The sequence below is a fragment of the Perca fluviatilis genome, chromosome 18 (assembly GCF_010015445.1).
Source record: "Perca fluviatilis chromosome 18, GENO_Pfluv_1.0, whole genome shotgun sequence".
Taxonomy (NCBI): Eukaryota; Metazoa; Chordata; class Actinopteri; order Perciformes; family Percidae; genus Perca; species Perca fluviatilis.
Window position 1 is genome coordinate 9,832,902 of NC_053129.1, and position 26,434 is coordinate 9,859,335.

The 26,434-nt window shown below is 41.1% G+C and overlaps 2 protein-coding genes across 2 annotated transcripts in view; one reads left to right on the plus strand and one right to left on the minus strand.

Annotated features, from left to right (window-relative positions):
• The window catches only part of snap25a (synaptosome associated protein 25a), a 58,785-nt gene extending 44,835 nt beyond the window's left edge, over positions 1–13,950 (plus strand). Inside the window, exons 5-8 of the mRNA XM_039781477.1 lie at positions 507–624; positions 7,212–7,331; positions 10,503–10,647; positions 12,344–13,950. Of these exons, the coding sequence (XP_039637411.1) occupies positions 507–624; positions 7,212–7,331; positions 10,503–10,647; positions 12,344–12,412 (452 nt within the window). The 3' untranslated portion in view covers positions 12,413–13,950. The remainder of the gene's footprint in view (positions 1–506; positions 625–7,211; positions 7,332–10,502; positions 10,648–12,343) is intronic.
• A 6,888-nt stretch (positions 13,951–20,838) lies between these two features.
• Positions 20,839–22,483, minus strand: LOC120546991. Its single transcript, XM_039782325.1, has 2 exons — positions 22,325–22,483; positions 20,839–22,063 (listed from the first exon to the last, which is right to left on the minus strand). Exon 2 carries the CDS (start codon positions 22,052–22,054, stop codon positions 21,185–21,187), a length of 870 nt encoding a protein of 289 aa, XP_039638259.1. The 5' UTR covers positions 22,055–22,063; positions 22,325–22,483; the 3' UTR covers positions 20,839–21,184.
• Positions 22,484–26,434: the final 3,951 nt, after the last annotated feature.

Here is a 26,434-nt window from a genome sequence, read left to right on the forward strand (position 1 = left end):
CCCAAAATTCTGTATTTTATCCCACCAAATCATAGAAATTTAGTTCAGCGTTAGTCGCTCACCATGACACACGCACATACACACATCATAACTCATATTGCTTGTCAACCAGTCAATGAAATTCATTCCACTACTGTCATCCCTTTGTCCTGACCAGAGCAACTCGATCGTGTTGAAGATGGCATGAACCATATCAACCAAGACATGAAGGAAGCCGAGAAAAATTTAAAAGAGATAGGGAAATGCTGTGGGCTTTTCATATGTCCATGTAACAAGTAGGTACTGACAGTGTGCCCCAAAGGTTCTCTACATATGTGGTGGCGTCCAGTTTTTCCTCTTTTCTTTTTTCTTTTTTGTTTTACTTTCTTTCGTCACAGTGAGTGTCTGAAGTTGTTGTCTTCTCTCCTTTGTCCTCTCTTTATCTCTCTCTCTCTTCCTCTTCCTCCCTCCCTCTCTCTCTTCTCGTGCTTCGTTCTGTGGGGGATAAATGACTTGTGTTTAATCAGAGCAACTGGAGCGCATCGAGGAGGGAATGGACCAAATCAATAAGGACATGAAGGATGCAGAAAAGAATTTGAACGATCTAGGGAAATTCTGTGGTCTTTGCTCCTGTCCATGTAACAAGTAGGTGCTGCTTGCCTGCCTGCCTGCCTGCCATTGAAAAAAAAAAAAAAAAAAAGAATAAATATCTGAGAAATCAAAAATCTAATCGAGGTAGAAGTGACATCACGATGGACATCAGCCAATAGTCCGCTCTGCTCCGTCTCCAAATAAACTCTGACTCCGGCCCTTTCACATCCATACGAGGTGGACACTGGAGGCCATTATGTGCTTTCAAACACTTTCTCTCCCACACTCACACACACAGACAACACACAGTACACTTGAAGTCGAACTGAAATTTGATTTCTCCACTTCTTCTGTCAGGACTATGATCATCTGCGACTGATTTTCCATTTTTCAAAAGAGGATAAAACTTTTTTTTTTTACTTATTTTTCAGAAACAGCATCTAGGCTTCAAGCCATTTGAGGGATGACACGCTGTTAGTCCACATAGCGTTGGTCGTGTGCCATTAGTGATTTAAGATGCCTGTCCCTTTACAACATTCAAAATTTGTGAGGAACCATCATGCTGTTAAGTTTGTATTCTGCTTGCAAAGTGAAAGCTAGCAAGCTAGGCTAACTAGCTCCCTCGGAAAGTGAAAATTGCCTAGTTAGCGTAGCTTCAGTTTGTATTCCGCTTGCAAAGTAAAAGCTAGCAAGCTATGCTAACTAGCTCCCTCTCGGAAAGCGGAAGATAGCCTAGTTAGTGTAGCTTGCTAATATTCCCACAAAATTAGACTACTTTTTGTTCACTTGCTGAATCATCAGCAGTTTGTACACACTCAGTGACGCAGTCCGTCTTGTATTATAGAAAGGAGGGGGCTAGCTAATGTTAGCTGGATCTTTTTTTAAGGGTTACGAATGTGGCAAATGACCAGTCAGCCAGAACTCACAGCAATTGGTAGTCCTGTAAGCTGAGCGCTCCATATGTTACCCAGTTATTCAAATCATAGTCTGGCTCAATGGATGTACATTGCCAGGATAAAGTGTAGGAGACACGCCAGATGTTCCACCCCTCTCACTAGCTCCGTTATCAGGGCTTAGCGTCGCTCAGGACGGTTGTGATTGGTGCAAAGAAACACTAACAAGCCAGAGTGTTATTTCCCCCTATCACAGAATAGATAGGTGGTATAGCCAGACCTTACAGATAAGTTTGGCCATCGCAACAGCTCCAGTATTGCACCAATCGGACTAGCAGTACTGATTTTGTCAGTCGGAAACAAAAATTAATGACCCCTGGAGAACACTAATGTTCTATGTGTATATATAAAGTGATTTCTGAGCAAACATGAATTTAAATTTCAGTTCGACTTGAATAAAAATTGAGACAATGCACAGACACATACTGTAGATAATTGCGGGCACATGCAGCAGCCTTGTGTTCTTCTTATGTCTCCCCTGGATTGGCCTCCAGACATACAGTATCCCAGTATTCACAGCTCCACGACTGGCAAGCATCCCATAATCAGTCTGGGCCATCGCTACGGATACTTCCAAATTACATACTGTCATGAGCCATATAACCACCATGCTCTAACTCACTTCTTTCTTTGCTGCTGGTGGGGCGCAGTCGAACCAGACATGTGCAAATAGACTGGGGGACACCCAAATCCTATAAAGCCAAGCTCAAAAAGCCCAGTCCTCCACATAAACTCTTCTCCACTCAGCCTAACCCAATGGTTCATCAATAAGTGCCTCTCTTAACACCCTCCTACCAAGAGCCCTTCTCCAAGTACCCCATTCTCTAAGCTTCCACTTCTCCAAACACCTGTATAATGAAGGTCATCTACATGCAGGTGTAGCCATTGTAGAAGTCTCACTTGTAACAGTTGATCTGATTCCTTCTGAAGAGGAATTTCTTTTAGTGGTAATTAGGGATGTAACAATGCATTGTGAATAGGTTAAAAATCGATATAAATGTGTAAAGATTACAACCAGTCAAGATAAAAACAAAAAACAGCCTAGGGCGTAATCTACTTTTGATTTCACTTGTTTGACTTCAGACGTCACTAGATCTTTATAGTTTATTTATTTGAAGAGATTTGTTTAGCCATTTATTTAGTTATTTCAAAAAAGTGGATTTAAAATTGTGAATCAAATCGTGAGTTGAGTGTATTGTTACATCGCTAGTGGTAATGCAAAGTGATGGGAAGAGTGGACTTCTACAATGATATCACTGTAGCTGTTGGCCTTCCCAACTTTAAAAAAAGAAAAAAATCTATAAGATTTATCTAAAAGAGCAGGGCTGGGGCTCCCGAAGCATCTTGGCACTCAGATCATTTTTTATGTGTTGACTCCAGCTGGGAATTCAGTGATCTTGGTCCCAAAATGCCTTTGGTCAGCCTGGTCCAGGACTGTTTGACACTTCTCCTCATCTGCATGATCTCTACCACCACCGCACCGCTCTAACATCCAGTAGATCCTCACCTCTTTGCAGGCGACAAGTACTTTTTTTTGTTTCCCTCTGAGCCTCCCCACCCCCCACCCCCTACCACCATTTTGGAACCACCAAGTGCCAAAGATATGGAATGACTAACGAGCATGACCCTTTTGAATGCTCATGCATGCCTGACAATGCAACTCATAACAGCAATGCTACACATGATGATGCTAAGATCGTGATATCAACAATGAAGGTGATGTTGATGATGGTGATGGTGATTTACAGATCTGTTTATGTTTTATTTAGCAGAATAGGGCAAAGCCTGTTTTTTTTTCTGGTAAACTGGGAATTAACAGCAGATAGATAGAATGGATTAATTTGTCTAATTTAAAAAAAAATGTCAAAATCTCTGGGAAAAAAAAAATGAGAGAAGAAAACTGACTGAGCTTAAAACATACATTTCCTAAAAGGGATTTTGTATTTGTACACAGCAAAAGTGTCGAAAACTCTGGCAAAATATTCTGGCTATATCTACACTACCACGTTTTTATTCACGCCTTGCGTCCACATTACTCCGGCATTTCTGAGCCCCTAAAACAGAGACATTTGGAAACACTTTTGCCCCCATTTTGGTTTTAAAACCCCAGGAGTCGTAGTCTGGACGGGCACAAACAGAGACCTTTGGAAACAATGACACCCGTCATTCAGTCTTATCGGTTATGAAGGCATACATACCTTTCAGTAACAGTTCCACCTTGTCGTCGGTCTAAGCAAATAAACCCCTGGTCTTACTTTTCACCATTGTTGTTCTTTCCCCAAAGTATTTTCTGTATTTTCAATTTATACATCCATGATTTTCAACTGCAGAGTAACGCCAGACAATCTGCTTCCTGTTAACAACGGCACTTGGCCACTGTATACGAATGGTCATGTGATATGTGTTGTCAGACCTGTTAATATAAACGAAGATTAGGTTTTGCTACGGAGCTAAAACTCTCGTGTTGACGTCTCAGAACATCACTTAAAAATGAAAATGTAGCAGTGTAGATGTAGCCTCAAGCAATACATTTATATAATTTGCAACTGAAAAAGGTTGTATGCCACTTTCAGGATTACAGCCAAAATTTGTGATTCTGTAGATTGGACTGAATCCAAATTAAGTGCAAAAAAAGCAGGGCAATATAAATGTTAATTTAAGAAAGGAAAGAAAAGAATGGTTCAAAACGGAAGAGAAAAGAAGAAATGCTACATGACAAATTTGTCATTGGTAGAAGGAAGGCAGAGAACACAAAAAAAATGACAGTATGACACATTCAAAGCAAAGGAGAAAAACAGGAGGGAGCTGGAAACTGGGTTAGCACACATGCGCAGTGAGATGTTTTCAGGGATGGAGTCATGTTTGATGTGTAATTGAATACATCTTGTCACTGCGCATGTTCTTTGTGGTGCCCATGTCTTTACATGGCTGCGCGTGGCGAGCGTCTGGTTCTGCTGCAGTTTCTCTGCAGTGCCACCTCTCCTGCAGAGCGCTGTGCTAAAGAAGCTTTTATCCAGGCTTTATCCTGTTCAACATTACTGTTTGCTAAGCTCCCTCTCCCGCGGGAACTCGCTCACATGTAGGTCAGCCATATCAGAGAGTGGCATGATAGCCTGCTGGGAAGGCAGCTCTAACTGAATGCAACCGTAAATGGATGCTAGAAAGACATAAAAACAGACATATTTATTTTGGATTTCTTTCAGATTTCATTCATACATGCTGGGATATTTTTTGAATCCCTTCAGCATGCTGACTGTCTATCAGAGTTAGGTGGGGTTTTTTGTGTTGGTTTTCTGGTACTTACCGTAATGCCCTTTGGATTCTGGCTGTCTTCATGCCTGTTTTATTAGTGGATATAGCTCAACTTGCAGGTCACTCGGGGAATAAATTAGATAGAATGAGTTCAGTTTTAGCACTGGATCTGCCATCCTCATATGATCTAATCAGATCATTTCAGTTCAATCACAGCAAAGCTGATTAGAGAAGTGCATTATATCCATTATGAGACTGCGACGAAGCATATTTCAATAAGGAAGGAAACAGACCCGGATATGAAATGAAAGAAAAGTGATGGGAGAGGAGTGGAGAAGAGATACGAGAGAATGTGCAATATTAAGGAATGAAGGAAGCTTAAAAGAAATAGGTACAAAAAGATGAAGGACTCAGACAAGGGTAGCGTGTGTGTTTAGCACACTGGTGTGTGTCAGCGGGGACAGGGAGCTAAGCCAAGCGTCGCCTCAGTCCATTTCTATTATTAAAAGCAGTGTAGGAGGCTGAGCCATCGCCATCCCTGATACAGAGAGTGCATCCACACAGCACTCCAAGGTTATACAGAACTGAGCAACTGATGCTGCAATTCAAGCAAAGAAATGCCAGAGTAGTGTTGAATGGCTGATGAAAACAGATGTATGGATATGAGATTCATTTCTCAGGAGAGAGAGAGAGAGAGAGAGAAGAGAGAGACTATTTTGTGCCAAAACAGAGGCTGAATCGGACAGTTGGACAGGCAGAGAGAGACGTCATTTACAAAGCCATGCAGCCGAGCTGTGATTGCATATCGCGTTAGCACAGCTGTATTTGTCGTACACTTTCTACACTCAGACACAGATTACAATGGGAGGTGTTAGTGTTATCCTTATCACTCTCTTCACTCCTCTGCCTCACCGCTACGTAATACTCAACTCTGGACCTGGAATTATGAAAACATAAAAAATGCAAAAATAAGCGAGGGTGGGGGTGTTACTGTAGGCCTAGGATTAGTTAACCATGGTGTTATTCTCTGTTGACTCCCTCCAGTTTCTTGTTTTTTTCATTTTGTCGTTTGGCAGTTTTGTTCTTCGCATTACTCGTCGTCCCTCCTAACCATGTTCTGACAGTCCTGTACACTCTGTGTTGTGTGTCTGCCGAAAGCTCGTCTCTTCTCTGTTTTCTGTCACACTGGGACATTTAACTGTGGGAGTTGGGTGGGGGTGGGGGAGGCGGGCAACAACACAGAAGTGCCAGTAGGATGGTTTAAAAAAGAAATAATTCAAAAGGGAAAGGAAAAGGGTATTGTCAGACACTGACTATGTTTACATGCAAAAATTATTCCGATTTTTGTCCTTATTTTCTGAAAAAGACAATATTCCAACTAAGCTGTTTACATGGCTAATTGAAATGAATATTCCACAAATATTCCCCTTTTCATGCAGCTGTGCAAAAGGGCAGAGTGGTTATACCGTGCGAACACAGCCTCCCTCTTTCATTCCTTTAACTACGTTCTTGACGGCGTTGCGATGTTTGTGCATAGCCATAAACCTGTTGATACCCAAGTCTTTCATAATGTTTAAAAGTAGGTGTGTTTCTCCCTACCAGAGATGTGGGCTTTTCTTTTGGGTGTGCATCTCTTGTACTCCACAACTGTTGGCTGGTTGGTTTGTGTCCAACAACCATAGCAACACACAGAGCTGACCGTACGCCGTAAACAGGCAGTGGTAAACTGTGGTAAAAACCCTGATTGAGACGATATTCTGAATGCGCTGTATACATGGCCAAAGAATGCTTCTAAAACATGAATAACACGAATAATAATTTTTCTTAATAGTAAAATGCTAAATTTAGAAAAAGGCCTTATTCGGACTAACTAAATGGAATAGGCTGTTTACATGACCTGTATCAAATTCGGGATATTGTCATATTCATGATAATAGCGGAACATTAGTGTGCATGTAAACGTACTCACTGAGTCATACTACATGTTGAAGTTATTGAAATGCATGCTTAGATACACAAAACACACAGATGTGACTTGTGCTCGATTCTGAACAGTATATTTTATTTTCACAAGAATTAACATCACACACATTGCTATTGTGTAACAACAGAATGAGCCTGTACCAAACCCAATCTACCAACCAGTCTGTGCCTGCTATGCTTTGCTTGACTTAGTCTAGTCCCTACCATATATTTATGTGCTGGATGCATGAAACCAAATAACACCTTTGTGTCAGCTGATCACACTACATACTGATATATATATATATATATATATATATGTACATATATATATGTTGTACCTCAAGTCAAAGGCTCTCTATGTAGATTTGACTAATGGGAAGCCAGCCTGGTTGAGGTTAATGATGAATCTGTTCGGTTAAACTGTTGAGTAACTGTTCTTCCTCGTCCTCCTCTTCGCCTATCGGCGACCAGGATGAAGAGCGGAGCCAGTAAGGCCTGGGGGAACAACCAGGATGGGGTGGTGGCCAGCCAGCCCGCCCGCGTGGTGGACGAGCGCGAACAGATGGCCATCAGCGGAGGCTTCATCCGCCGGTAAGAGGGGAGCTTGAGGTTTAAGATGGAGATCCAAGTATGAGGATGAAGAAAGAGGTGTGGGTATGCATATCAGAGGAATATGAGTGCCCATGTGGAGGTGGTGCAGACATTTTGGGTTGTAAGAGAACCAGGAAGGAACCCACACAAAGTAGAAAGATGGAAAAATATGCTTATTGGCTTTCTTGCAAAGAGTTAGACAAGAAGATTGATACCACTCTCATGTCTGTACGGTAAATGTGAAGCTACAGCCAGGAAACCATTAGCTTAGCTTAGCATAAAGACTTGTGTATTGGCAGTTTCTAACCTTATTCACCTATGATTATGGTATACTGTCTTATATTAGGCCTATACTGCGTAAAACCTTGGGTTTTCAGCCTTCAGCTTCCCAGCCAATGTTATCAAAGGCCAAGTTGTTGAATTAATTCTGGTTGATTCTCAGGCGACAGAGACAGAAAGAGACAGAAAGAGACTGTGACAGAAAGAAACACTGTGTGTTTAAGGACACCTGCCAAGGGTGAAAATATGTATAGAGTAAGTACCTTCATCTAAACTGTCATCTCTTTCCAGCCTGACAAGCCCGCGGGATCAGCATTTGCAAATGTGTAAGCTGCTTATTGCAATAAAGCTCCGAAAAGACAGATGATCTCTGCAAATTCATGTTTTGTATATATATTTTTTTCAGCTAAGAGGAAAGTTTCCACAACACTTGAAACAGGAGGAAACAATCCACTTACCATAAAGATTTTTTTGGTCCTCATTACAAAGTTACAGCGTAACCTGTCTGTTTAATCCGTACTAAAACTAAAGTGTGAAAAACAACAGTCGCTGCTCCCTGCCAAGAAAAAGTCCGACACATAACACCCTGTAAACCCACAACTTGTGGTTTTTACACAAATTAATTACAAACGAGATAGAAAATGTTAATTAGTGAGCTTTAGAGGTGCTAGCTGTTTCCTCTTGATTCCAGTCTTTTAGTAAAGCTAGACTTGCTCTCCTGGCTCTAGCTACATATTGACCGGAAAGACATGAGAGTGGTATCAAACTTCTGATTTAACACTTTTAATAAGCAAATATGTGTATTTCCCGAAATGTGGAGATTTTTTGGTTTAGTGTTAAAAAAATTAAAATGAAAAACGTAATCAGTTTGAGTTTGCCAACTGAACCAATTTGAATTATTTGAATTTTACCTCAGATTATTTATGATAGGAAGTAGCCCACAACCCATAAAAACAGTCATACAGTTTAATGTTTTTCTGTGGCTCTAGAGGGGCTTTCTAAAGTCTGAGAAAATAGAATACTAAATAACCCCTAATAATGTTATTTGTCTTATCTCAGTTTGGGACTGGAGAATATGATTTTTTTATCCAGAAAACCTGCATTATAAATTGAAATTGTAGAGTTTAAAGGTTTGGGTGATTTCCACACTTGGAGGTTACATTCTGGGAGTTTGAGAATTTTGCATCTTCCAAACCTGACCCAAACTAAAGGACAAAAAAGTCAGGCTATCCTCTTTTGAGCCATACTCGTGGCTTAATGGATGGCAAATGTCGGTCTGTGTTTCATCAGCCTCAGGCTTTTTGTGCTTTATCTTAGCTGGCTAACACACTAATAAGATGGAGAACATCATACCTTCTTCACATCGATATGTTAGCGTGCTGACAGTAGCATTTAGCTCAACGCACTGCTGTGCTTAGAGTACAGCCTTACAGTGCTGCTAGCATCGCTGGAGACTCTTGTTTAAAACTTTGCAAGTGCACTTGTGCTTGTCCACATTTCCTCCTCATGCACACTTCCCTTCCTAATAGTTCAAGTTTGGAGCCACGATTGCAGTGTTTTTGAACCATTCATTATATACCTCTGCTTACGATCTTGTCATTACATCTCTTAACTAATTATGGATGTATGCGCACTCCGTGCATGAACGTAGCGATGTAGCAAGCTGATATCGAAACAAAAATATTACACTTAAACAAACACTTATTTGTAGTATTTCCATAGTATTATATTTTGTAATTTATTTATTTCATTTTTTTTTCTTTTTTATATATCAGAGATTCCATCTACGTGCCACTAGAGGGAGCTCGCGTACCACCAGTGGTACTTGTACCACAGTTTTAGAACCAGTGTTCGATGTCAGGGATCTTCAACAGGGTGTCTGGGACCCCTAGGGGGTCCTCAGAGTCCTCTTAATGAATCCAATGAATTTGTACATGAATCCAACATATAGTCAGCAAATATAAATCCCCACTGCTTACTGACCGATAGATAAGGTAGTCACTAAGGCCATCCACAGATACAGTTATCCCTAAAGATTCACTGTATGTTAAACATTAAAAGATGATTTATAAAATCATGCCGACAATTATTATTTTAATAGCTTAGTATTCTATGCAGAAAAGGTATGCATAAAGTCTTTAGGCAGTTCAAAATGCCACTTCATTTTATACAATATATGTACTAGGGGGTCCCTGCTGCATCTCTTTTTCAGTTAAGGGGTCCTTGGCTTAAAAAATGCTGAAGACCCGTGTTCTATATCATTTAAACATCTAACCCTAAAGTCCAGCTCTTTTAGGGAAATTAAGCAAACTTAAAAAAATATATATATATATATAATTGATGTTTTGTGAAATTATTTTTTTTTTCTCAATTTATATTTCTTCCGGTGAACACAATGGTGTTTGGAGGTTATATTGCTCTGTAAATTGAACTGGACCAGTGCTGGAAATCAGGCGATATCATATTTAATACTCGGTAGTATCAAAATGTGCTACATGCTGTGTATCCTGTTCCAAATTTAATGTAACAAATGTTAATCTTAATTGGTCATTTTAAATTGCAAATTAAGATGGACGTCATTAAAAATAGATGCACGTAATTTGAGCGTTAATTAATCAAAACAAAACGTATAGAATGCAGCAGTAAAATACAAAATACACTGCTGTGCACAGGATCCTCCCTAGTGTCCAGATGCCTGGTCTGAGTTCAGACAAGTAAAGGGTCAGAGGTGAAATATGGATTTAAGACGCAGCCAGTGCCTTCCTGAACCTGGCCAACAGGGCAATATGTGCTATGGGTGGCCTGGTGTTTATGCAGACATCACTGTATTAAAATATGCCCTTGTTGTGTGTGTGTGTGTGTGTGTGTGTGTGTGTGTGTGTGTGTGTTTAGAGTAACAGATGATGCCCGGGAAAATGAGATGGACGAGAATCTGGAGCAGGTGGGCGGTATCATCGGTAACCTGCGCCACATGGCCCTGGACATGGGCAACGAGATCGACACCCAGAACCGCCAGATCGACAGGGTCATGGAGAAGGTACGGCACACGGGAAGATCTAGATTTTTAAATAGCATTTTATCTTATTTATTATGGGGGTTATATTCATTTTTTTTTGTACATTATACTGTAGCGTTATTTAAGGCAAGGCAGCTTTATTTGTGTAGCACATTTCAGCAACAAGGCAATTCAAAGTGCTTTACACAAAACATTAAAGAGCAGTTAAAAAATAGAAAAACAGATATAGAAAAAGACAGGTATAAAATCAGAAATCAGGAAAGGGTTTATTGCCACAATAAGTAACACTAATGTGTGGAATTTGATAAACACGGAAACAAATATATGCATTCAAAATAACTGGCTGAATAGGTTGAGCGCAGAATGTGCAAACCAAACCCCTCTTCTGACAGGGTGGAAAGATCTCAACATCACACTGAATCAAATTTGGAAATAGCGTCAAAGCAAGAACACAAACATTTCTTTTTATTTATTTATGTCAGGTCTCTTTAACACTCATACATTTTAGGAAATGTAGAGTGCAGGACTGCTCTGATTTTTTTAAACGACAATTTGAAATGCTTTCATTCACGTTTCCCAGTATCTCCAATATCTACCAAATATATTTGATAGTTTGACCATCAAAAAACAAAGAAGTTTGACTTTTTCAACATTTGATTTGTTTTGTTATAACTTATTATACGTATTGTTTCAAAGCTCTCTCAGCATTGCCAGATGGCAATTCTTGTAGAGATATATTGAATGTATGAATCCTTTATTAACTTGTTGGCCTAAAAGTTGTCAAATTTAACTGAAGTTAGCAAAAGTATACTGTATAGTGTAAATAGTTTATCATGACCTCAGTGTCGTTAATGGTAGCTACAGACCAGCATCACATCTGTCAGTGCGTTGACATGCACAGCAGTAACCACGGTATGGTCTTACCCTGGTTGGAAAAAAAGCCTTTTTCTTCTGGTTGACTTTTGTCCAAATCACCATAATGTGGAAGAATGTGGGAGAACAAGGACGATACTTTCAGATCTTCTTGATGGTACTTGCTATGGCGAAGTCCTCAGTGGGTTTAAAGGTTTAAAGCCTGTGTTGTTGCTGTTGTTTTTGGCGCTGTTGCTTCCAGCTGTTTCCTTCTATATCTGGGTCAAATACCACGGCAGAGAACCTATGAAGCATGCGCAGACATAATGTAACCAGATGTTACCCCGGTTAAGGTGTATAAACATGCATAAATACCCCGGTTACTAAAGGAGTTATCTAGGTCTGTTAACCGGGGTATGAGAACTCTGATTTTAGCCTGGGGTAAGGTGTTTACATGGCGTTTAAAAAACCGGGGTATTGCCTTAACCCAAATATAATCAGGTTTTTAAACTGCATGTGATGGACTGACAGTGTTTATTTCCAAGCCAGAGTACCGACTACTATACTTTAGCTTAAAGGCGCTGACACACCAACCCGATTATCGGCCGTCGGACAGTCTGGCGAGGTCGGTGACTCGAGTCTGTTCGGTGTGTTCCGTACCGTCGTCAGTCGAAATGGCCGTCGGCATTGTTGAATCAGCCAGTGGGCAGTCGGACTCAATGACCAATCTAATTGGTGGAGTGCCAGCCCTTGACTAGCGAATCGGTGCACGAGAAAACCGGATCTGACAACTGGCCCCTGGCTGCCAATACAAGCAAACTGATGTTGTTATCTTCCTTCTTTGTCCCTTTTTCCTTCCACCCAGGCTGATTCCAACAAGACCAGGATTGACGAGGCCAACCAGCGCGCCACAAAGATGCTGGGCAGTGGCTAAACGCCGTGCGCCCCGAGCGCGATGGTCCCGGCGTCCCGTGCCGCACATCTACAGGCGCTGATATGCTTTCATCATGGTATTGACCTTCTAGGTTTGCACACATGCACATATCACCTCCCCTCCCCCATTGTAAATGTTGTTCTGTGTGTCGTCTGTCGAGCTTTTTCAAGATGATTGTCCTCGTAAAAAGATGATTTCTTATACTCCGTATATCATTCTTTCCAAAGGTTGTATATAGTGCTGACTTGATGGCTCTCTAGCTCACCTGTGAAGTTTTTAATTCTCTTTATCAGAATATATATATATCATATATTATCATATATCATATATAATATATATATATATAAAAGTACACTGCTCTGGATGACAAGTATATAATAGGAATGCTATACAAGCTGTTTGTTTTTATTCTTTTTCCTTTTCAGTATCTCAGTATCGTCTTAGTAAAACTGTGTCATTCCATTTAGGCTACTGTCATGCTCCTCATTTTGGTGTTGTCAGGACAAAAAGATTGAAAACAAGATCATGATTTCCTAAGGGACGGTGCAGATGGACGGGATATTGCAAAGAGCACTTACAATCAAAAGGCATTCGTTGGTACATTTTCCTTCATCGCAATCATACTGAGTTCTTGTTTAGACAATGTGCAACTAGACTCTCCGTAGCTGTATTAGACATTGCATTCCAAGTGATGTGACTTGTGCGTTCTCTGCATGACAAATGGTAGATTTTAGTCTTATAAATAAAACCTGTCTGAAAAATATATATAAAAAATGATTACATGGCAGTAGCAAATTGACAAAAAAACGCATGCTCTGTATTAGGACACAGTTGATCGTTCCATACTCCTGCAAGTTTGCAATAGTGCCACTCTTTTTGTCTCGATATATTTACCGACTGTGACCATCTTGTTGTACAATAATGCAAAAAGGGATCAAAAAAGTGAGATAAGGATGAAAACAATGTGAGGACTTGGGGTTGTATTGCAAAAAAATAAATAAAACTATGACCTGTTTTCTAAATGATTATGCAGTTCAGTGATGAAGATGTTGATTTATGTGCTGAAAGATGAGGACTGGTTGTGTACTGTAACATAGGTTTTGGATGCTCTGAAAAAGATGAAAATAAACATTTGCAATGTAAAGCAAAGACGCATATTTCTGAGAGACCTTACTTTTATAAGAAGACTGTATCTGTAAGTTTATTCTCCCCCGTGTGGTTTGTTATTGGTTAAAAAAAAAATTATGATAATATTGAATAACAATAGCTATACTCTGATACAAAAAAATACATACAAAAGGTTTTTTTTTTGTTTTGTTGCTTCTGTACTTTAGAGCTATGCACACCAAATCGCCAAAATGTGGAGTAGTTAGATTAAGGTATTTAAAATACCTAGACCTGAATGACACAATAGGTTGAACCGTGAGATTGATGTCCTCAACGCATGTAATATTAAAGACCCCTCTCTGTATCCTGTCAGTGTGTGAAGTGGTGGACATTTTGTAGCTAGCTGAATTGATTAAAAGTAATAAACCCTAGTCGCACGCGTGTCTGTCTTTATTGCTCCTGTGAATCGAGAGTCTCTCTCTCTCTAAGGTCCAGGGGGATATTTACAGAGAATTGCCACTCAGGCTATGCATTTGTGCATGTAAATTACGACTGATGGAGCAGACAGTCCACCCTAATGTCACCCTAGAGCAGTCCAGACATGTTACCAAAACAAATCAGGATTAATACACTGACAGTGTACAAGATATAACGGTAGGGTTCCACACAACGAAATACCTCGCGAATTTCGGCCAACGAAAGTTTGCCTCGGGGGCGTGGTTGCGAAAACAACACGCAAGTCCGCAACATTTTTTTAAATGTCCCGGGCTGTCAGAAGACAGGGCGGTAAAAATGCACAGCAGCAAATCATCGGTAAAATGTTAGCTCATAAATGCTCTGGTAACCTGGCTATATAGCCTAGCTGCCTTGCTATGCTTAAAATGAAATGCAATGTCCGAAAATGCAAGCGGTTGACCTGTCGGCTAGCTGAATCATTTTGAGTGTTTAGACTATCTACAGTGGTCTATTTGGTGGTGTGTTTGCCCTGTTTAAGTTTGTGTGACATATAAACAACAATCCATATTGCTACAAGTGTCAATGTTCGCCAACAAAACATGTAATCAAACAAATGCACAAGTAGCCTAGCTAGCTAGCTGCCTGGCTAGGCTACAATGAAATCCAATGTCCGAACATGCTAGCGATTAGCCTGTCGGCTAGCTGAAAAGTTTGAGTGTTTAAACTAAAATATACAGTGATCTATTTAGTGGTGTATGTGCCCTAACTAAGTTCGTGTGTCATATAAAACACAATTCGTGTTGATAGAAGTACCAATGTTCGTGTAGAAACATTTTAATCACATCAAAATTTTCATGATACGGCGCTGATAACCTCCGCCATCTTTGTCAGACTTTTTTTGTAACTCCCGCCTTCAAACACAAACACACGGACCTGATTGGTTCTCGAGTGGTCCTCATTTGAATAAAGTTAAACAAACTTAAATAAACTTTATTTCGCTCCCCTCGGCGATTCGCTCTCATCTCGCTCAATCAGGGCGAATTTCGTCTCCATTCAACCTCAATGAGAGCAAAGCGAAATTTCGCTGTGTGGAAACCTACCATAAGATTTACATACGCTGTGTGCTAGAGGAAGAAAGAAATAGCTATACACTGTAAAACTTTTCACTGTGAATTTACAGTGATATACTGGCAGCAGCTTCGCCAGCAAACTGCTGCTTATTTACAGTAAGCATACTGTTTTTTACATTTTTACTGTAAATTGACAAAAATTATTTGAATTTACAGTAATATACTGGCTGCAGTGTAGTTCCCACCTTTTCCTTTATTTTCCCAAGATGCATTGGTATTAACAGTAAATACCTGTAATCTGTAACATTCGCAGATAGTGCTGTAATATTATTTTCTCCCAGAATGCATTTCCATTTCCATTATGATCCTTAAAAACATTAAAACAGTAAGACATTGTTTAGCCGTAAATTTACATCAAAGGTTTACAGTGTAAGATTCATAAATAAATAAATATTCTCTGAAATGTTTTTTGTTTTTTTCATAACTTTGTTATGTACCAACCAAAACAGGCTAATACAATCTTTTCACTTATCTGTGGTACAAAAAGCCTGAGCGAATATTCAAAAATACATCATTTAACAAACATACAAGCACAAAGAAAAAACAAATTAACTTTAATTAATTGAATTACGTTCCTTATAAACCATTCTCTGAAATGTAGAGAATCTAGCTAATAAACTTGAAGCCATTTTGCCCCTGAAAACTTTTTATATACGTGACTAAATAAGAAACACTATCAGGGGAAGAACACATAGACATATTACATATTTATTAAGAGTTTAACACTCAGAAACTTCTTCAGGACTGTGTGGCTGTGCTTTGATCGGATTTGATTCTATAAACCCAAAAATAAAAGTGTAAAAAATGACTTGAGTTGTGGTTTTGGTGTGTTTCACTGACTGTGGTCTTGTATCTAGCAATAATTCTTCCTAGGAGCATACATGTGTCCACCAAATTCTATCAGTTCAGTTAGTATATTCTAACATATGTTGGTCACAGACAAACAAACACAACAAAACACAGACGGACATGGATGGATGGACAGACGGACCAAACAACAGAATGATGGACGGAGCAGATCACTAACCTCTTTCACTGCTGAAGGTAATATAAATATGAATATAAAAAAACTAAAAATTACAACTCTGGAGTGGAAATCATTGTTATAATGGTGCAAGAAAACACACTCACGTGTCTCCATGGGGAAAGAAGTATGGATCAATAAAAAATAACCTTGCTTTCTGTTTTGTAATCTCATCCTGACAACTAGGAACAGGACAGTATTGTCACACTTTTAATGCTCAGAGCAAGGTACACAAGACAAAGGTTAGTTTGTGATATGCACACCGAGAGTAAGCTGCTCTCTCTCTCTCTTTATACCTTGGCTTGGCCCTCCCCTCCTGGTCAGGATGGTTTCTTTCAGTTAGTGTTTTGCATGGCTTTGTACTCAAGACAAAACCAGAGGTCAGAATCTGCTGAAGATATCCAGGCATGAAAAACTCAGGAGCAGCACAACTCATTTCACATACGTGAAAAACGTTCGGGAGACCTTGATGACTTGTAAAGAAGCATTTAATGAACACTCAATCGAGGATACAATTAAGTATTACACTCTACGTTACGTTACATACTTTCACTGGCAATCACATCGTAGCCACGCCCTAAAACACCCCCTGCTTTATCGGCGATTTTAATATAAACGACCATAATTTAAAAAAATGAACATCATTCTGTGTTGCTGAAGACTTAAAACTAGCGATTGAGACCATAAACTCATTATGACGATGTTTACTGAGGTCATAAATCAAGTGACAAGTGGGTCACTTTCTCATAGACTTCTATAGAAACTGACCTCCTTTTTGCAACCGCACGTGTCGCCCCCTGCTGGAATTCAGATAGAATGCAAGTTTAAGGCACTTCCGCATTTGCAGCACTTCGCAGAACCGGATGCGTAGTCCATTAATATTAACAGTCTATGATTTAAACTCATGCAGGAGGCGTTACGTTTAGCTTAACCTTAAACAAAGATATTGCAGCCGCCGTAAACACAGATGCTAAAGCTTAGTTCAGCTTGTCTCTCTCTCTCTGGAAAGTATGCTAAAGTTTGGCAGGCCCACCGACCTCCAAAAGCAGACAGTCCTGAGACAAAACCTTCCGTTATCATCCAGCTGTCTACGTAAACTCCTTGAACCTGTAGATAGACAATTATACATGAAGAGGTTTGGTTGTTACAGACTGGCCGAATATTCTCGTCCCCTGACTTGTGACCTATGAATGACCTGCTGTTGTCTTTGCTTTCCCTTTGGCCAGGACACATCAGGCCGATTATCGGCCGTGGGACAGTCTGGCGAGGTCAGTGACTCAAATCTGTTCGGTGTGTCCTGTGCCGTCATCCGTCTGGGGGGCTGTCGGCGTTCATTTTGGCCGACCTGACACAAGTCGGGACTCACCCGGAAATGACGAGCGGAATGAGGTGACTAGATTCTCTCAAAATCTGATGAAAATCTTTTAAACTGACCTTTGTTGAGCTGAAATGAAGACAGATTCAGCAACTGCATGGCCTATTTCTCACTTAAAATGTTTTCAGCAACATGTTTCAGTGAACTATTTTAGTACAATATGAGATCGTATTCTGAACGGCCGCCATGACAGTCTGGTTCTGAATTTCCGGAGAAAACAAACCCATGTGACGCGTTCGTCCAATCAGCTGCCGGTTTTCATTTCTTGGGCAACATAACAGAGATTACAGTGCTGCCTGTTGTTATAGAGATGTATTACGTCTCTTCTCTCGTCTTTTTGGTCTGTTCTGCGGCACTTTTCTGGACCTCGGGGACGCGACTGATCACATTGACGGGGTTTTCTGTCAACGGTCGCCCGTCGCCTATATGTGTCTACACCATAGACTCATCTTGCTGCAACAACGCCTTAGTTTATGCAATGAGGCCAAGATTAAAGGACAATTCCGGCGCAAAATGAACCTAGGGGTTAATAACATATGTCTACCAAGTCAACCGTTCTCTGGGATATGTTTTTATGCTAATTAAATGTGTCTGTAGTTTGAAACAAGCTACCGCGAACCGATGATTAGCTTGTAACGCTAGTAGTCGGGGCATAGGGTAAATTGCTATTTCTACACCACTAACAGGGCTCAAACTTCTTCGGTAACATAATGAGGGTCCCTACATGTAAACCAAATTAGGAGAACTTTGTAAGCCTACAGACAGTTTATTAAAAAGATAGATTATAAAGACAGTAGCGTTCATGTTTACATGCAGGCGCCATCTTGGAAAACAGTCATGACCAGTCGAACCACGTCAATTTATTAGCATGAAAACAGATCCCAGAGAATGGTCGACTCGATACACATATGTTATTAACCCCTAGGTTCATTTTGCACCGGAATTGTCCTTTAATTCAGTCAAAGGATATTGTAAATGATTCAGCATTATCAAACATAAGGTAAGTTTAAAGCTATAGTGTGTAGTTTCTGTCTCCCCCATGAGGAATTCTAAGTAATGACAACAAAACTGTCGGCTTGTCCACATGATACAAGCTTAAGGGGATAGAGCTTTGGTGGTAATTAGAGTCATGGATATGTCAAAGATTAGCAACAAAATGTATTTGATTGCATTAGTATTTTTTATGTATTTCCATATACTCCCTCTGGCTTTGGTGGCAAAAATGCCACCATTGCCTCATTGACTTCAATTAAAACCAATTTTTTTAACTCACTGTCATTGCAATATAAAATCATGCATTCTGTAATGTCAGCAAGTGGTGATATTTGACAATTTTACTGTATTCCACCAGTTTCAAAAGTTTTCCCATTGTAGGCCGATGCATGAAATTCTTGTATATTTGCCAGTTATATTATGGCAACCTGGTCTCACAGCAGTTTGTGAAATAGTCATGTTATTTTGATTTATTGATTTGTGTACAGGTCACGATTTTGACGTTTATTTCGTGTACATGTCACGAATTTTAAACGTGTAAAGGTCACGATTTTCGAACCTGCTCCGGGGGACGCAACAACGGGGAAACAAAACGCCACACGCCGGCCACAACCGCCAAACGGGACGGGCCCGCTAACCGCGGGACGCGATCCCCGTGCGCAGGGGCACACGACAACGGGGAAACGAAACGCAACACGCCGCCCACAACAACGGGACGGTTGTGGTTAGGAAGAGAAATAACGTGGAAAGGAACTGCAACACGCGGGACGCGAACCCCAGTCTCCGAGGTGAAAGTCCAGTGTGATTTGACCCATCCACCACCCCGACCAACCTCCCTGCCCAGATTTTCGCCTTATCAATACTACTCACTACCATAATTGTTCGGTGATCACGAAATATGCTTCCCATTGAAATACATTGCTTTAAAATTTGTTATCACCACACGAAAATAAAGGCATTATCGTGTCCTGTCCACGAATCAATAGATTCAATTACCATATCACGAACTGCCATGAGACTGGGTTGATTATGGAGCCATGTGACTACCAGAGGGCTGCAAGAGGTGTGTGTGTGTGTGTGTGCGTGCGTGCGTGCATGCGTGTGTGGCTGTGGTGTGTTTATAAATGTCAGTTGTTACTCTCACATAAATGATACATTAGAAACTAATGAAAAAGGGCTGCCCACAGTCTGTCTGTGTGCCAAAAGAATGTCAACTGACAGGCGCCAGGACCTGTACAGGAGAGAAAAACAGCCTCAATGTGGTTATCTCTCAGTACATCTGTAACTGAATCTCTGTTGTTTTTACTTTCTATATCATATCTCCTTTATTTTACTTTTCATGTTCGCTTAAAGGATAATGTTCAATCCTGCTGATGAAGACCCAACATTTTCTGATTTTGCTCAAACAAAAGCATTTAACTAACAAAATAACACGGGAGTTTTTATTGTGAAGAATTTACTTAAACGTGGCAGAAACTGATTTTTATTACACTAATATTCAAGTCTTTGCTGGCTGCATTTCTTGTGGTTAAAATTATTAACACAGCATTACAACATGGTCATTTTTTAGGCCTCTACCAGTTAAGTTAAATGTGATGTTAATGCAGTTATTTACAAAGCACTAAGGGTTATTGAGCTATTAGTATGGAAGGAGAAGAAACCCTGTTCATCATGATTATACTGTATACATTAATACATTGCAATGCATTGACCTTTTTCACATTTGTGACACTTCCCTGATAGCAGCAAGAGCTCGTCATTCAAAAATCATTATATATGTGAGAAATCCCTAATATCCAACAAACCATTTGACCATGTAGGAGCGTTTTCCGTCCTCATACCTTCCCGATAAGCTCTACAAAGAATGATGCGCACATCTGGTGTGCACACAGAGTAGAACTCAAATAGCCCCTTATAAACTTTCATTAAAATGGGGTAAAATGTATATTTATTATAAAGATATAGACTCTGAAGTCTCTAAATCTTAATATAGGAAGCATGCTTTTTAAAATGCTTCCTGTTCATTAAGATAAAATTTCTTGACTAAAGAATGCTCAGCTAATGTCTTATTCGTCGTGACCAATGATTGTTTGTATTGTACAAACATTTCTGAGAAGTTTGCTCACCTGTTACTGTACTGCGCTCATCTAGGATTTACTCTTAACCAACTCGACACCTCCTGAGCTCTTTTGAAGAGCAACGTGTCACTATTTGATAAACATGGGCCCTGATTTGTCAGCATGATAACAGTGATGGGGATAAGATGATGAAGTACTGTCACTCACTAAAAGTGAAGTTTCTATTGTGAAGAGTCTGAAGCAAACTCACTTTGCAAGGAAAGTTGTCTTTATTGAAAAACAGGAAATGTTCAGAATAAAGTGATACAAAGCTTTAATACTCAATCACTAACATCATTATTAACAGCAAGTTTAACAGTAGAACACAGACTGGAAACATTAGTCATATTAACAGTCTAAGAGTATGAGACATTTACCATTATTACTTTCTGATATTACCAGTTGTGTTACTGTAACATAATTAATCACAATGTTTTCTATATTGAAGAAAAGCAGAAGAAAGAGCCCATCACCAGAATGATTTAACAACATTTATGATCTTTGCTTTCCACTTCAGTGAGTGTTGGGAATGCTCAGCTCTGCTTCAATGAAGAAGGATTTCTCAGCCTTTCACTGATGGAAACACAGGTACTTAATTTGGCCTTTAGTGCCTGTGTTGAGATTTTTTTCTATAACAGTGGCACCAGCCTTCTTATACATTGGAACAGCAGCTGGGTTGATAAGCAGGGTGGTTGTCTTAATTGGCTTGTCTCCCTTCTTGTACCACAGGTACACCTTGTTACCTCCGGTCCCCTTGTTGAGGTTAACAACCACTCGAGTGTAACCTTGCTGCTTAAAGGACTGATACTCTTTATCATTGGTGGAGATTTGCAGATCAGTGAGCGCACGCCTGGGGTCGGGGGTCTGGCGGTACCAGATGAAGACATAGCATCCTACTGCACCTCTGTTAGTATCTTCATCCAAACGGATGTAACCTGCCGTTAAGTAGTCATCGTTTGAGCTGAAGTTATTAGTGGCACTGACATCACAGATGAAGGTTTGTTTCTCTCTCTTCACCCAGACATAGATCCATTTCCCTCCAGCGTTGCGGTTTAGATCACAGGCCAGAGTCTCCCAGCCTGTGCTGAACTTCAGGGCTTCTCTCTCAGCATCTGTACTGACATCAATCTCTACTATAGGAGTATCATACTCTCCGGACCCGCTGAAGTACCAAAGGTAGATGGAGTCACCTACTTCTCCAGCATTGAGATCTTTAGGGATCTTTTTGTACCCTGCTTTGTCAAATCCAGCAGCCATTTCATGGCTGTATGTAGCTTGAAGCTTAGTGATTGGTACTGACCCATTTTTGTACCAAAGATAGATGTCATTTCCTCCTGCTCCTTGGTTCAGATTAACATCGATTTTCTTGAAGCCTTGTGATTTGAGCTGGTTCATCTCAGCTTCATTAAGCGACACATCAAGTTGTGAGATGTAGGCCATTGTGGGTAACTGCATCAGAGAAAGACAAATCATGAGTTAACACATTTTGACAAGTTAGCAGCATGACTGTGCTTTTTCAGATGAGCTCAATATAATCCTGAGACAAATTATATATCACGTCAAATATGGATTATTATAACGACAGCTAAAATTATATTTTAAATGTACATGTGGCACCCATCGACACTGCGTACACTGAATATAATTGATTGAGATCTGAAATAGAAAAATATATGGTCCAAAGAAAGCTATAAGTTCTTGAAGACTTACGTGTCTGCTGACGGTGAATGTTCAGCAGGAAGAAGTCAACTGGTCTGCTGAATTCTGTTGTACTCACCACAAGTCAGCTGCCTTTATATAGAGAGATGCTAGGGCTTATTGTGCAATCACAACTTGTGAGGAGTCATTATCCAACGAATGTGTGTTTTTTTTTTTTTAAATAAGTTGTCAAACCAGACAAATGCGTTGACAGTCAGACGGTTTGTAGATTAAATAAAATAAAGAAGTGTAAGGAAATAACACAAAATTTGTTTCAAATAATAGACATGAATTCTGAATTCTACATATTGATCAGCTAATGTGTTATTCATCATGACCAATGATATGTTAGGGTTGTGGTTTCATTTGTGTTTTTTCTGTTTGATTTTGAATAATTAATTCCCTGTTTGTTCACCGTTTTCTGTTTTTGCTGTATTGTCATTCCTTGTTCATGGCTCTTTTACTCAGTGTTCCCGTTTGGTTTCCCGGTTCTATCCTTGTTTTTTTTATATGCCTTGGTTTCTGGTTTTATTTCGTAGTGTTGTTTCTTCATTGTTATGTCTTGTTTTACTTCCTGCCTTGTGTATTTTGTGATGTCGGTCCTGTCCTGAAGTTAGAGCTTAGATTGGGGCCAAAAAATGATGTTAATGAATAATGCAACAAGACGAAGCATGTAAACTGCGCTGTTTGTTTATTCAGAATGGAATGGATCGCAAATGGATCGAATGAAGAAACGAAAAAAAAACTCAATGCATTTCTCTGTGAGGGCTTGCCCCGCCCTCAGGGGTAGCCTATGCTTGGGAAGTAACAAAAGACGACACTAAAGGCTGACTATCATCTTTTCTGCCTGAAAAGCCTGCTCGTGTGTCTCATCATCCAAGTCCCCGTTTTATTTGCTGTCAAGGCGAACAGCTTGTTGCACTTAATGCACTCGACAAAGCCGACACATATGTTGGTCCCCTTGTGCCTGTGCCCATCCTGGGAGCTGCGTTTTAACCCAAACCTAACCCTAACCCGGCTCGGCAGATAATCTAAACTCTAGCTGATGTAGCTCACCTGTTAATCAGCCCTCTTGTCTCCTGTCCCTCATCACTACTCTCATTACATTTTGTATTTAGTCTCAGTGCTTTCTTTGTCTGTTGTGCGATTGTATGTGAGGGTTTTCCTGTGTCTCTCCCAGTGAAGTTCCATTCCTAGTGTTTTTAGTTATCCGTATTCGATTTTTGTATGGATATTCCTTTTGCCCAGTTTTTTTACCTGGTTGCTTCTGGACACCTTTTGTTCTATCCGTTTTAATTTATTTAACCTTCACGCTGCCTCCTTATATCTTCCACCCTGACCAACAGCCTACACCGATATTCAAACCTGGATGCAAACCAACTTCCTCCAACTCAACTACAATAAATCTGACCTGATGCTCATCGCCCCAAATCCTTTACGGAGAACATCCATAACCCGGTCTCACTGTCAACAACTCCACCCTGTCTCCATCCCCACACATCCGTAACCTCTGAGTCATCTTTGACAGCAACCCCATTACACGTCAACCAAATAACCAGAACTGCCTTCTTTCACCTCAAAACATAACCGTCTCCACCCATCACTCACTTTCTCTGCTGCGAAACTTTGATGCACGCCCATCACTTCGGAATTGACTACTGCAACAGCAAGTGTGGTTCACCTGCAAATTAAATAAACCAATACATCCAAAACTCTGCTGCCCGTCTCCTCCCCACACCCGTTCGTGATCACATCACTGTCTTAGAACCTCCACTGGCTCCCTGTTTCCCACGCACCAGTTTGAAGTCCTCCTCCTCACCCACAAAGCCCTCCATTACCAGGCTCCTTCCTCCGTCACAGACCTGCCACTGCCACACCCCAAGTTTTATTGCTTATCTGTTATTAATGTGATATACAGTATCTCACAAAAGTGATTACACCCTCTCATTTTAGTAAATATTTCATTATATCTTTTAATGGGACAACACTGAAGAAATTACACTTTGCTACAATGTAAAGTATTAAGAGTATACTTGTATAACAGTGTAAATATGGTGTCCCCTCAAAATAACTCAACACACAGCCATTAATGTCTAAACCGCTGGCAACAAAAAATTAGTACACCCCTAGTGAAAATGTCCAAATTGGGCCTAAAGAGTTAATATTTTGTGTGGCCACCATTATTTTCCAGCACTGCCTTAACCCTCTTGGGCATGGAGTTCACCAGAGCTTCACAGGTTGCCACTAGAATCTTCTTCCACTCCTCCATGACGACATCACAGGGCTGGTGGATGTTAGAGACCTTGCACTCCTCCACCTTTCGTTTGAGGATGCCCCACAGATGCTCAATAGGGTTTGGGTCTGAAACAGATATGCTTGGCCAGTCCATCGCCTTTAACCTCAGCTTCTCTATCAAGGCAGTGGTCGTCTTGGAGGTGTGTTTGGGGTCGTTATAATGTTGGAATACTGCCCTGCGGCCCAGTCAAGGGGAGGGTATCATATGTCACAGTACATTTTGGCATTCATGGTTCCCTCAATGAACTGTAGCTCCCCAGTGCCAGCAGCACTCATGCAGCCGACCATGACCATGCACACCACCATGCTTGACTGTAGGCAAGACACACTTGTCTTTGTACTCCTCATCTGGTTGCCGCCACACCGCGCTGACACCATCTGAACCAAATAACTTTATCTTGGTCTCGTCAGACCACAGGGCATGGTTCCAGTAATCCATGTCCTTAGTGTGCTTGTCTTCAGCAAACTGTTGCGGGCTTTCTTGTGCATCATCTTTAGAAGAGGCTTCCTTCTGGGACGACAGCCATGTAGACCAATTTCATGCAGTGTGCAGCGTATGGTCTGAGCAGCTGACAGGCGCCCCCACCCTACCGCTACGCAATGCTAGCGGCACTTCCGTCGTCTATTTCCCAAAGACGACCTCTGGATATGACGCTGAGCACCCACACTCAACTTCTTTGTTCGACCATGGCGAGGCCTGTTCTGGGTGGAACCTGTCCTGTTAAACCGCTGTATGGTCTTGGCCACCGTGCTGCAGCTCAGTTTCAGGGTGTTGGCAATCTTCCTATAGCCTAGGGCATCTTTATGTAGAGCAAACATTTTGAGATCCTCAGAGAGTTCTTTGCCATGAGGTGCCATGTTGAACTTCCAGTGACCAGTATGCAAGAGTGTAACACCAAATTTAACACACCTGCTCCCCATTCACACCTGAGACTTTGTAACACTAACGACTCACATGTCACCTCACCTTGGAAAATGGTTAATTGGGACCAATTTGGAGATTTTCACTTACGGGTGTACTCACTTTTGTTGCCAGTTACCTGTCTGCTACCCTGTCTGCCCGCCTGCCCGCCTGCCTGCCCCTTAGCCTGCTTATAAGATTAAATGAGGATCACACATGGAAGAGAACCAGACACTTTTATTTCACTGTTAGAATATTTTGCTAGATTTTGCTAAGAGACTGAGAAGGCCAAGGCAGCCAGCCTCCGTTCTACTAGCCAGATGGCTGGTACATCAGTTAGCAGCCAACCTGAGCTCTCGTCTGTCTGTCCTACTGCAACCTGGCCAGTTAACTGACCTCACCATCTTTCCTTGGACCTGTGGAGGCTCTAAAAGGGGAAGCGGTAATGCGCCATGCGCAGCCTCCGCCACTCCTTCAGCCTCCGCCTCTCCTTCATCCTCTACTACCCTGCTCAATAGAGACTCTGCTGCTGTCCAGCGCGCCAAAGACTTTGCTGCTGTCCAGTGTTTCAAAGTCTTCGCTGCTGACCTGGGCTCCGGAGTCTTCGCTGCTGACCAGAGATCCAGTACTCCACTACAGCAGCCGCCATCCCCCAGTGAACTGCTGCAGACCCCTTACCCTGCTGTCAAGCCTGAGCAGCTCCCTGGTTTTGCTGCTGAACCTGGACTTTTACCATCCCCAGTTCTCAAGCTCCTAGGCTTCAGTTGTCTATTGAGCCACAGGTGTCCCCTGCAACAGCCCTTTGAAAAACTGCGGTCCCTGGTTTCCCCAGCTCCCTTACCTCAGCAGTCCCTGGTGTCTGCAGCTGACCTGTTGCCAGCCCACAGCAATGCTGCCCTGTTGTCTGCCTCCAGTCCAGCTGACCT

Bases quoted from the DNA above. Each gene is read 5' to 3' on its own strand.
- LOC120546991 (XM_039782325.1), bottom strand. From the start codon at position 22,054: ATGGCCTACATCTCACAACTTGATGTGTCGCTTAATGAAGCTGAGATG.